This window comes from Amyelois transitella, chromosome 2 (genome assembly GCF_032362555.1).
Source record: "Amyelois transitella isolate CPQ chromosome 2, ilAmyTran1.1, whole genome shotgun sequence".
Classification (NCBI taxonomy): domain Eukaryota; kingdom Metazoa; phylum Arthropoda; class Insecta; order Lepidoptera; family Pyralidae; genus Amyelois; species Amyelois transitella.
In genome coordinates this window covers 6,807,611-6,820,987 of record NC_083505.1, presented here as the reverse complement: position 1 = coordinate 6,820,987, position 13,377 = coordinate 6,807,611, and the positions used below count along the sequence as shown (strand labels likewise).

Genomic DNA, 13,377 nt, shown 5'->3' with positions numbered 1-13,377 from the left:
CTGTCACATTTTTGATGCAATAAAATGCGAGTCGCATGCATGAAGTATTTTAACATTAATTGTTGGTTATTTACGTTCATTTCACTAAAATAAAGTGCATTTAAGATATATTTCTGACCAAAAATAATAAGTGTAAAGTTTACATCATTTCTTCAAGTTTAAAATTTTAAATAGCTTTGTAACAGGAGCCACTGAAGCACAAATTTATTATTGTTATTTATAAACTAGTATAGGTTCTATAAATAGTATATTTTCATAAAAGCATAGTGATAAATATGGCAAATGCAAATAAAAAGAAGTTACAATTACCAAAGTCAGTTCTAGAAATGAAGTTTATGCGGAAAACTAAAGAGCGAATAGAAAAAGAGTTAGAAAACACACATGGTCATGATAGTATGTATTCTAATATTATTACAAATGAAATGAGACATGCAACTGGGAATTTTATAACTGAGACAAGTTTCATATTTTGTGAAGATTTATTAGAAGGCCGGTTATCATTTAAAGGAATGAATCCAGAAATAGAACGACTTATGGAACTGGAAAATAATGAAGAAGAATTGAATGGTGAAATGGATAAAGATATATCTGACGAAATATTAGCTAAAAAGATGGAAACATATAAAAGGAAAAGACAATGTACCAACACTCCTAGTAAAATATGTGTTGCTAAAAAGAAAAGGATATAAAAGCAGATCTTTTTACATGTGTGTCAGAATGGCGGGTGTACCTCACGGATTTTAATATCTGTTTTGGATTAAAAACGTACCTGATGTGTACCTCAGTGTACCTATCCTAAAAATCTGTGTACCTTCTTCTATGTAAAGATTTTTAATAAAATAGGTACACCCGCGGTCCTGACGTCAGGACCGCGGGTGTACTTCTAGTTAGCATATGTAGGTAAGTTAACTGTATATGTAGATTTGGTACCTCTTGTGTACCTGCAGAAACAAATATTAAATAAATAAAAAATATTAAGGGTGCTGAGAAAATGTAAAAAAACATTTTTTTTCATGTTAAAATTTTCTTTTTCTTTTTTTTGTAACTGGCCAGTTATGACACATTCTGAACAAAACAGAAAAGAAGTTGCACAACACAAATTATAATTAACATATATCAACAACAAAATGTTTATGTATAAATGATCTAGTTCTAGTTCATTACTACAGTATATACTTTTATGTAGGTATCCTTCCGAGGCAAGCGATGGGAGTGTTATGACGATCTTTGTAATAATGTAAGAAAAAGCTAAATGTATGATTTCAGAATGTGACCTTTATAGATTAAAATATTTTTTTGTAATATACATAAAAATATATTTTGTGATTTAGGAATGTTACAATTCTGTACATAAATGTATAATCACATACAGACAGATACTAGAGTGATCCTATAAGAGTTCCTTTTTTTTATTTTTATTTTTTTTTCATTTTCTCAGCACCCTTAATATTTTTTATTTATTTAATATTTGTTTCTGCAGGTACACAAGAGGTACCAAATCTACATATACAGTTAACTTACTTACATATGCTAACTAGAAGTACACCCGCGGTCCTGACGTCAGGACCGCGGGTGTACCTATTTTATTAAAAATCTTTACATAGAAGGAGGTACACAGATTTTTAGGATAGGTACACTGAGGTACACATCAGGTACGTTTTTAATCCAAAACAGATATTAAAATCCGTGAGGTACACCCGCCATTCTGACACACATCTTTTTACTTGATCTACAGGAATTGTTGAAAGCTGGTAGGTATACTGGATATATTTACACTTTCATTGTTGTGGTGCATGTCTTTTGGTTTAAATTCAGGGCATCAAATTCTTGAAGTTGTAGGAATAAGTGTGACATTCATGAATATCTAATTACTTTATAATTTAAGGACTGAACTTCTTCAGACATTTTCAGAGTTTATTCATTAAAAAATATATTGTAGTACATACAATACTTAAATTACATTTTATATGTAAGTTATTGTTACGTGCTAGAATAAAGAAGTCTTTTGATTAATTGATATTTTCATTATCCCAGTAATTATGGTATAATATATACTAGCAATCTGCCCCAGCTTCACACGGGTGCAATGCTGATACTAAATACACTACAGAAAAACTGACTATTTATTTTATTTTTACAACAATTATTAAATTACAGGATGTCTTTATATACAATGTTCACAGCTTTTGATAGGCATGCTGCTGTCGCCCCGGTCGGCCAGTACCGCCGCAAGCGCTATTTCCCGCTATTTTAAATCTGTAATATGTTCGAAAATATTGATTTAAATCTTGTGCTGTAAAGGACCATATAGATCTTTATTAAATCAACAATGTATTTAAAGGACACAGGGTACCATTAATCCCATTTAAAACTATAGTTCCCATGGAGTTATTATTTTGTAGGTGTAGGTGCTTATTTCGTTGCCCTTTTGTTAGCAGATGGAGTCAATGTTAAATTCGTTTTTCGAAGACAGCGCTCAATTCACGCGATGAAGCTGCGGGTAAAAGCTAGTAATTCATAAACACATAACTTTATAAAATACTATCTTTTGCCGGTGCCTTCGCTCCTGTGAGAATTTCTAGAAAGAAAGTAGCCTGTCTTATTCCAAGAGGTTCCCTTTCATTCCCTCTGTGTATCAAAATTGGTTTAGCAGTTTTTAAGTTTATTCTAACTTCTTCATCTTTCATACTTCATGAATTTTATTTATTATTAGTGCGAACCGATAAAACCAAAAAAAAACAGTAGTTTAAATGAAACTGAGCACATCCACAGCTAATTTGGCACTAATTAAGAGATGCCACGAATATTCGGCAATTATTCGGTATTCGGCCACTTTTTATGCTATTCGGTATTCGGCCGAATAATAGGTACCAAATCATGTAAAAAAGACACGTATATTATTCAAAATTATGTATCTATTTCCAAATGACAATAGGTACTTTAGTAATTAAAATTGACCAGTGGTAAGTTATCTATACATATAATAAATCTGTAGAAGGGTCAATTCTGTACATTGAAAATATTGAAAAAATAAATAGCAGGGGGTGTTACTGGATCGATACCAAACCCAAATAAGTGATTATAAAAAATTTTGTCTATCTGTCTGTCTGTATGTTCAAGCATCACGTGAAAACTAACGGTTCGATTTCGATGATCCTGGGCATAAAATGGAATACATTTTATCCTTGAAAAATACGTATAACCTTTCACTATACACGCTACTTCCAGGAGAACAAAGATAAACTTTAGCAAATTTCGAAAGATTTGGGAATTGTTTTTCGTTTGCGAACCACCACTTGTAAGGGTCGGCCTTCCGATCTAAGCGAACTGTTTTCAAATAAAAATCCAACTGGTTTGGCACTCTTCTCCACGTCCACCTCATCATTAGCATTTCGCATATTAGGTATCTGTTGCGACTTCCTCAAAGCAGTTCCAGAAACTGTCATGTATTTCAATAGTCCTATCATTTTCATTCGTTTCTTTTAAAAAAAAGTTGAGCAAGTGAAAGAGTTTGTATATAGGATCAAAGTTTACATCAGATGGCAAGTATAGTGATATTGAAAGGAGAGTGAACGCGGGGAACATGGTGAATGGAGCTTTGCATGCCCTTATGAGCAGTCAGAAACTATCCAAAAAGGCTCGACTGGCTGTGCATAAGGGCGTGTTGGCCCCGACATTAATGTATGGGAGTAAAATTGGCTTTGGGTATGGCAAAAGAAGCACGAAAGCAGAATAAATGCAGTGGAAAGATTTTAGGGATGTATTTCGTGCCGAATATTCGGCGCTTCGGCCGACCGCGTTGCCGAATATTCGGTATTCGGCCAATTCACTATTCGTGGCAACTCTACTAATTATATGTTCCACTCATATAAAAATAAAATGAAATGAAAATAAATATCTATAAAGTAACTATACTATTGTTGCACTGTTTCTTGGTACCTAGTCATACTAATATGACCAGAAAATCGATTGTAGGTGCATGCCATTTTATAATTTAGCCCAATCGGTCCAGTAGTGCTGTGCATTGATTAATCAGTCGGTCACTTTTGCTTTTTATGTATACATAAAGAAGCTTATAAATAAATAAATAATACGAAATTAATTTAATTTATATAGTAAATATTTATTGATTTGAGTGATGCTGACGCATAATTATGTTTATGCAGTTTGTTAGTTTGTAAATAATTTAATTTTAATAGTATGTGAACAATTTTGTTTGCTGTGTATATCATTAGGTACATAGACATTTTTATAAAAATAAAGTCATTATACAGGGTTTTTCAAAGAAATATTAACTTGTTTATGTAAGGTCTAAATGAAGGTAGTAGTAGATATACTTACTCAGCTGACTGGTGTAATAGCCAAGCAACGTTAAACAATATGTTATATTTGGAACATGATTATTTTAACATAGAATAAATGGCTAGCCTTGCAATAATGAGAATATCCAATTTACAATCATATTTTTTTTGTTGGATTTATTAACGAGATTTGGAATTAAAACATAATAAAAATTTTCTTAATCCTGAAAGACACAAGCACCAAGAATTAAAACTTGGTTTATCTTCAATTTAAATTTAAACATGTAAGTATTACTTATGGAAATTTTAATGGACCGATACATCTTTAACGTAATGATTATGATACAAATTTACAAAATTATCAGCATCATAGTAGTGTCGCCATTATGAGATTTGTGTTCTTGATTATTTTTTTTATAAAATGTGAAAACATGTTGTCATGGTCAGTCAAGTCCTTGTTGCATAAGAGTGTGGAGGTCACGGAAGGCAGCTCCAAGGCGTCCTTGCAGGGTTTGTCGTTTGAGCAGAAAGGCCCGCACGTCTAGCAGCAATTGGTGTATTTGAACACATTTCGCGTAACGTTCTTCGCGAGGAATGTCGACGCCGAGCGTGCGCACCGGCGCACTCACGTTGGCGCGCACCACCGACGAAAAATTACGTACTATCAGTCTTAGGGCATTACATCCACACTGCATGTATCTGCAAAAAAAGTAGGTATTATATATCTATACTAATACTATAAAGCTGAAGAGTTTGTTTGTTTGTTTGAACGCGCTAATCTCGGGAACTGGTGGTTCCAATTGAAAAATTCTTTTTAGAGACCATTTATCGAGGCTATAAAATGTCACGCTGCAACTATAAGAAGCAAAGAAATAATGGAAAATGTGATAAAAAAAGCGTAGTAAAAAGGGGAAAATTATTCATCCTTGAGGGCTTCAATGATGCCCAAAATAACTATTCCACGCGGACGAAGTCGTGGGCAGTTAGTTCACAATAAGCCGAGTTTTATATTTATGGATTGTGGGCTTCATTAAAAAATCCATTATTAATGGTTAAACATCTCTAAATGGCATGCAATATCGGAAATTTTTTGTTTATTTCTCGTCTATTAATGTTATAATAAATCTTGTTTAGAAGGGTGAGTGGATTTCAATAAAAACATAGTATAAGCTTGGTAGAAGAAGGCAAAATTAAAGTGACTTACGATTCGTATTTGCTTTGCAGTAAATCGTAAATTTTAGGCAGCATCAACAAACAAATGTCTAAGTTCCACAGCGATCTGAAAAGAGCATATTTTTATAATTCTCGTAAACACGAAGCTCACCTAAAATTTTAGAGATTTATGAAAGGTTTTTTCTTGTCGTTCCGGTTACATTTTCACCTCTGTGTCGAGAGCCCAGGATGCGCCTTTTAACCATGATGATGATTGAGTTAGTTTTTACAAGAGGCAACTCTCCGCTTACTATACCAGGGAGCCTTTAACGGATCATGGTTACATGGTTACGGAACATTGTGTATGTTTCCGTCACGGTGTTTTCACTCATCACAAGAGCATCTTACTTACACTCATTATAAATAGACCCCATGAGCTATGTGGATAACAATAGATAACTTACGGTTTATGCGCCATCACATTGAGTATGTCCAATATTACAGATTTGTCTTCTAAGGCAATTACTGATTCTAACGCTGATTTTAGAGACTTGTTTATCCTCACTGAATGAAATATCTGCAAAAAAAAAATGATAATAGAAACTTAGAACGCTTCCATTCAAACTTTACTTTAAGGATGCTTTTAAAGTCAGTTAGAACACTGATTTGATTCCAGTTGCCTAGTTTTAAAACTTAAATGTGATAATTATTTTCTTTGAGAAGTGTATACTTGCAAGAGCAGAGATGTTTTAAGAAAGAGCCTTTTAAAAAAATATTGAAGCTAAAAATTTTAATACGTTTTAGTAGTAAAGACTTCTATAAAATATCCGAAATATTCGAATCGTGTCCTATGAACCGTCAACAGCATATAAAAAATGTAACCATGGTGAAATATAACCAATAGAATACCAACTAAAAAACTGAATAATGACCTCTTTTTCTTTCCAACCCTTTTGAATGAGGCTAAGTAGAAAGACCGTTTTTTCCGTTCCTTCATGTCTCTTTCATATTGTTGTGATAAGACAAAGACATGCTAAGGAAATTTCATAGCTTTCTAATGTTTTTTCTTCACATCGTCCCTGGCGTTTGCTGTGTTCATGGTGCTATGAAGGCTAGTGATTGAGCGGTGCACATACCTGCAGCGAGCGCTGCCTGGCGGCGAGCACGGCCATCATGGAGTCGTGGCCGCGCATCATGACGCCCAGCACCTCCTGCTCGCTGGGCTGCGCGCCGCCGCCGCCGCGCCCGCGCCGCCCGCCCAGCGCCAAGCCGCGCTACACACGACACAACTCAAGCTCAAACTCACAATATTTACTGCATAACTGTGTACGAGTAGATGGAAATATATACATTTAACAGTGTCAACAGTTTGCCCCTTCAGCATGCAATATTTTTTAATATTGAAAATACTTACGTATATAAAATAATACAGTTATAAAACTTTTTCTAAACATAACATTACAAAGAATATTGTTTATATCTGTATTATAGTATAATATTGTTTAACATTTTTATTGGGACTCCGAAGCCCATATAGAAATAATCACATTACACTAATCATAACATCATCTAGGTTGCATTCCAAAAGGTTGTGTTTACATAAAATTTCCAAATGAACTTCAAAAATTTTGCCAAACTAAAGGAATTGCAGTTCAAAAAGTACATACTTTTAAAGTTTGTTATTTTGAATAGAATTAATCTTAATTCGTGAATGCTTAAATTACAAGCACTATTTGCCGTCAATACGTTATATACCATGAATCTTATATTAAAAAACAAAGGAAATTAAAAATATCATACTCACTGGTAAGAATTCCTCAAGATCTAATCCCACCGCTCTGTCCGTCGCAAATGGAACAAACTCCGGCTCGGGGTCCCGCTCCGGTTCTTGTGTTATACTCTCTGCCCTTCTTCTGTAATATAAACATAAAGTTTCGTCATAGTGTACGAAACTGTTCTGCGGCTGCTCTATAAAGTTTCCTGTTTAGTTTTCAAAAAACATCTTTGCGCCCAATCACATTAGGTTTGTTGGGCTCAAAAAAAAAAAAACAAAATCCTAAGCTAATTAACTTAATTTAATGCACAAAAAGATTCTCATTATGAATGTAATTTCGGTAAACCTCAACTTACCTCGCACTATCATTCGGTATTCTTGTAAATGATAGAGATCTTGGGCCTAAAGATGCAGGACCTAGTGCCATCTCGCTATTACTTTGGCGTAGGTTTGTAGAATTTGCTGAAATATTAGGGTATGTTATTATTTTTCTTAAGAAAAGAAAAGTAAAATTTTATTTAGAAAATGTGACATCTTAGATACTGTTTTCTATATTTATCATAGAATTAGGGGTAATATAATACTATAGAAGTAGTCATCACTCTTTTTTAACACTTCCGTTTGCCTCAAATACATAGAAAGAGAAAGGATAAAACATATCCTATCACACTTAGTGAACCTGCTTTCATTCATCCTCTCGACATAACCAAACCATCAAACCAATTGCATTTCTAATGTCTTATTTTATTTATATTACTATGATATCATCAGAATTTACAAATAAACCCTAATTTAAATACTCATTTAAAAAGAAATATACATACATCAATAAAATCACGCCTTTTTCCCGGTTATACTTCTTTCGCCATCCACATTCATAATTCTCTTCGTGCGGACGTTCTTAATTTGATCAAGATACGTTCGTCTAGGCCTTCCCGCTCCAACCTTTCGCTCCAACCTCATGACCAAACTATCTTAATATACCCTTTTCTATTCCTGTTACTACTTACATCTTCTTTCACATCACAACATTCCAACAAAAAGAAATATCCCATCCGTAAACCACATATTACATCGTTTTTATCAAACTGTGACAGAAAGAGCGGCACGGCTTAGAGTGTATTCATGAATGTAGATTTTTAACTTACTTAGATCTGGCGATTTCGTTTCTTTATATGAGTTATGGCGGTTAAGCGTGGAGGTCGAAAGCGCGCTGCTGACGTAATCGCGAACTGCGGTGGTTTGCGTCGACGTAAAGGCGTTATTTTCCTTAGCCGAGTCCATCACCCCTGAGTTAGATAAATAAGCAATGTAATATTAATTTCAATATTATGAGTATTTACTCATACTCTTTTTAATTTTAAAACCACACCATTAGATACGATTAGTAACTGAGGTGTTTAACGAGTATGAAGCATGATTTTAAACTTAATTTTTGTAATATAGGCGACTTGCATGGGTCTAAATTCACTAACACTTAAGTGTTATAATGAAAAGTATAATATGATACTTATAAAAAAAACCGTGAATAACAATAACTGGACATTAGTATTGTAACCACCCACAATGCTGGTTAGTTTTGTACAGAATCCTGGGTCATCTTCATTCGAATAATACTGTTGCCCTGATGTCAATGAACATAAACAACAGACACATGTATTACGCCTCTTTCCCGGATGGGTAGGCTGGATGAAGTAAGTACATGTAAACACTTGCATAGTTCTTTTGCTTGATTAGTATTCATTTTTTTTACTTGCTCTTGAACTGACATTTTACCATAGGTACTCGATTTGTTTAAGGTGTGTTTGTCTTGGCGTACCGCGTTCTCATTTACACTAGTGTATTTACCTTTAATTTTTTTTTGTTTTCCTGTTTTCATTCATCCTCTCAACATGACTTACTTGTGAATATTTCGTTTTTCTTCTCAACGGCGTAGTCTTTAGTGGAGGTGGGTATGCGGGAGTAGTCTGGGCGCGGTCGCTGCGGCGGCGCCTCCAGCATCAGTTCCCGCAGCGAGGTGCCCACGCCGCTTTCCAGCTTTACGGTCGACTCGTGACCTTACAACGAAAATTAAAAAAAAAGTAGCTGTTATTAAAAATTTAAGGTGATAAAAAAGTACAGTAGTTTCACTTTTTTAGGTCAAAGCGCAACCTATCGCCGAATCAACTTAAACCGAATGAAAACTCAATAAAATAACAATCATATTACTATTTCATTAAACTTAAAATATAAGAATAACATAAGAGTTACAAACGTGGTAATACTGTACTACTGTTCATAATTTCAAAACGTCGTAACGTAAACGACTAATTACTAGCCTGAGTTTCTATTTGTCATGGCTTTCGTGAGAATGAGCCCGGAATGTACCGATGTTTGATTCCAGTTCTGGGTAATGTTTTAAATCCAAATCAGGCAATTGAAATTTATGTTGTTTATCATGTTTATTTATACATTGTAGATCTATCTAAAATAGTAGTATTTATTTACAACCAGTTTCCAATATATGGGATAAGCTTACTTGAAATTGAATAATCCTCAGATGATAAACTCGTAGCAGGGGGTGGAGTGCGCATTACTGTAATATTAGAAATAATGTTTTAATTGACATTTTTAAAGAAGTAGATACATAGTGCTATATTTTTACATTTTTCATAATTTCATTCATCTCCTTTCAAAAGCCATTACTTACATGCTCTAGAAGGGCGGAAAATTTCAGTGTAGTCATTAATATTGGATATAACTGCACCTGAATCCTCATCTGCTTCAGTCCCTGAAGTTGATTCTTCAGCAGTTTTCTCATCTAGAAGCGTCGATCTATGCAATACTGTTAAAATAAAATTTTATTAGACTAACTAATCGTTCGTCGCGAATTTAGACCTCGCGAACACTTTCAATTTTTTACAAAATTTTGAATACCTGTCTCAAAAACAACTTAACGAATTTTGTTGCCTTATGAATCTGAAAATTGTATAGACAGATCCTACATACCTTTTAAATTTCATCGAAATCTGACCAGCAGTTGGAAAGTTATTGCCTTACAAACACACAAAAAAAAATTTTGTGTGTTTGATTTTTATATTTAATCACGACTTTGTCCCTTTCGGGTAGATCAAAGCCAAGTCTTGAAAAAACTGAAAGTCTACATTCAGTCGGATGTAGACTTCAGACTTTCAAATATTGACAGTTGCTAGACTATCACCTAACACAGGAATTTCAATTTCATATTAGCTTTTCCCTTGATTGACTTTAACAATCTTCATATTAAGAGAAGCAACTGGCAAACACTAATTATTTTATCTCCAATAACAAACCAGCATGCAAGCTTGTTTGAGTCCTACATGATGGCTGAATCAATTTATGAATAAAGCAATGTATTTTGTGGATTATATAATAAATCATGTGGATAGTGATTAAATAGTTACCTTCTTTTGCTGGTTTTTCCTTTGAAAAGCTCTTCCTTACAGAGTGTCCTTTTTGAAAAGGCGACAGATCTCTAACAACAGTTTGTGACACAGGTGGAGGCCCTCCAAATGGATAAACTTTATTCAAATCAACAACTGATAACACCACATAAGTTGAATGAAAAGACCCCGCGATCTGTAATGTTTGGTATACCAAATAAGGTTAATAAGAAGAAAAATAAATAAGATCTAAGCACTTTACAGCTATATTTTTATAAAATTAAATGAAAATTACAATTTTAAAATAGCACTGCATTTTATCTAGTTACTTTCTTTTTAAAGATAATTCAAATTACCTGCCCCAATGCTTGTGCAAAATAAGTATTTAAGCAGTGTTCAAAAATTGTAAAAGGAAAATATGATTCATAAGAGAAAAAAAATCTTACAAGTTGTGTCTGTGCCACAGTTATATCATGAATTTGGCCCCAGTGTCCATGAACAGTGTCGAGTGTTCGGATTGGTTCCCAACCAACCACATGGAGTCCATCATTTCCACAACCAAGAAGAGTTGTTCCATCATCACTAAATACCATTTGTCTGAAAAAATAAAAAAAATACTGAGATATACCTACCTGTGATTAAATAAACACAGTAATGCTGTGGTCATTCAAATAATTTATTATTTAAAGAACATAATAAATTATTTGAATAAATAAATCAAATAGAAATGTTTACAAAACACAGGTGATATTGTAAATGTAGTAACAAATTAACTTTTTTTTTCTGTAGACAGAAAAAGGCAGTCAACTCACTTATCAATAACAGCCAATTATTTTGAACAGATTTTTGTGAAAATTATTATATAGATAATTATTACTTATTTAGATAGTATCTGAAAATTTCAATCTTACCGAATCGATGTGTTATCTTTTTCAAACTTTGAAACCAATTGGAATTTCTCCATATCCCAAAAGTTGACAGTCCTGTCTGTGCCACAGCTTGCTAGCAAGAACTCGTGTGGGTGAAACTTGACACTGGTGACTGCAGCCGTATGCTCCATGAACTCTTGCAGTACTTTGCCAACACGCACATCCCACACTTTTACAAGTCCTTTAAAAATAATTATTGTTGAAAAAATAACGTATATCATCTGTTTCTGTAGATGTTGGCTTTAAATAAGAATTCAATGAACTAAAGTTGTACCAATAATGCAAAAGAGTAGTACTCAATAGAGGCTAAGCTGTCAAGAATTTTTCAAAATCTGAAATTATAAATGTAAATCTTTTGTGACATAACAATTTTGTTATATTATATATTTGTTCACTAACCATCTTCACAAGCTGATGCTATCCACTGCCCATCAGGACTGAATTGGAGGCTATTGACAGCAAGTCGGTGACTTGAGTATGTCACAATACAACCTCTCTTTCTTGTATCCCAGAGCTTAATATTGCTGTCACAAGATCCAGTTGTCAAGTAATCACCGTAAGGATGAAAGTCCATACATTTAACAGCTCCCTTGTGCCCAGTGAAAGTTCTTAACAACTTTGCAGCTTCTAAGTCCCAGATTTTTAAAGCCCCAGTCTGTGAGCCTGCACATACCAAATCTTCCGAATGTCCGAAACAAACACATTCCACAGGAGTTGTGTGACCACTTAAACTCTGTAATATATGTAAGTAATCTATGAATATTTATGCATGAAATCAATGATACTTACTATCTGAAAGCTATATATTAATATTACCATTAAACAACTTTGTCTACCGATAGCCCAAAGATTAACTTTTTTGTCATCACCTCCAGTTGCTAACACTTGGTTTGATTTGTGTCCCATTGCCAAGCAATTGACATTCGCCTTGTGAGCGACAAATTCCTCTGAAACGAACACAATTATAAGGAAATAATTGACAGGGGTAAATAAAATTAAGTATCATTTGTAAATATCACTTACGTAGTTTCCATGATCTCCTTATTGAATCCATAATCGAGAAATAATTCACATCTCCATTCCACAACTGGTTCGTAGATACAAACCAATTTTTTTAATAAAGGTCAATGTTTGTCGTATTAAATAAGCAGGTAATAAATTTCAGATTTAATGAACTGCGTAGACTGTACTGTTTTTTAGTTTACAAGTAAATATGTACACAAATACTTCTCAATTTTATGACGACAACCAGTCAAGTCAGCCCGATCGTGAGAGCCAGTCAGCCAGGCTGAGCCAGCCACCCACAGCTAGGAATGTGAAAAAAAAATCGATTATGGAAAAAATCGATTAAAAATCGATTTTTTTTAAAGTAAAAATCGATTTTTGTATGTGATTTTTTTAAAATTAATAATCGATTAAAAATCGATTTTTATAATCATACAATAAATGCACTCCGACATTACGTTTTTGTCTTCTGGCTTGGAGCCCGGAACGCAAACTGCCAAAGAATACTATCATAGCTCCATAATATTACATTAACGCCATCTGTGCATTCTTTCCATGCTCTTAAAACAGTTTATTTATGATTAATTTAACCTCTCAGCTGCTGTGGCGCATATATGCGCCAATACCGTAATCTGCTGTGGCGCACATGTGCGCCAACTGTCCGAGACAACTTAAAACTCGATTTTAAGCTTAAAATACATATCGTTATGGTTTAAAATTGTTTAATTTACATCCCAAACATACTCAGCAACCACAGACAACAGAAATTACACTGTTAGTATAAAATAAAAATTGTTGAAAATCAGTTTAAAACA

At 33.8% G+C, this 13,377-nt stretch overlaps 1 protein-coding gene and 1 long non-coding RNA gene across 3 annotated transcripts; one reads left to right on the top strand and one right to left on the bottom strand.

Annotated features, from left to right (window-relative positions):
* The first annotated feature begins 12 nt into the window (after positions 1 to 12).
* LOC132904448 (uncharacterized) lies at positions 13 to 2,013 on the top strand. Its single transcript, XR_009657589.1, has 2 exons — positions 13 to 132; positions 1,736 to 2,013. It is a non-coding gene; the product is annotated as an uncharacterized LOC132904448 (long non-coding RNA).
* Positions 2,014 to 4,116: 2,103 nt separating this feature from the next.
* LOC106133647 (katanin p80 WD40 repeat-containing subunit B1) lies at positions 4,117 to 12,859 on the bottom strand. 2 transcript variants are annotated; one of them, XM_013333450.2, is made up of 16 exons: positions 12,581 to 12,859; positions 12,374 to 12,504; positions 11,957 to 12,290; positions 11,540 to 11,738; positions 11,075 to 11,225; positions 10,650 to 10,824; positions 9,917 to 10,051; positions 9,746 to 9,802; positions 9,129 to 9,284; positions 8,376 to 8,516; positions 7,584 to 7,689; positions 7,258 to 7,366; positions 6,590 to 6,727; positions 5,918 to 6,030; positions 5,506 to 5,580; positions 4,117 to 5,000 (listed from the first exon to the last, which is right to left on the bottom strand). In XM_013333450.2, the coding sequence occupies exons 1-16, from the start codon at positions 12,609 to 12,611 to the stop codon at positions 4,745 to 4,747; spliced, it is 2,307 nt and encodes a 768-aa protein (XP_013188904.1). In that variant the 5' UTR covers positions 12,612 to 12,859; the 3' UTR covers positions 4,117 to 4,744. The 2 variants fall into 2 exon arrangements, with proteins under 2 accessions (XP_013188904.1, XP_013188905.1); XM_013333451.2 differs by having other exon boundaries at positions 9,974 to 10,051.
* Positions 12,860 to 13,377: the final 518 nt, after the last annotated feature.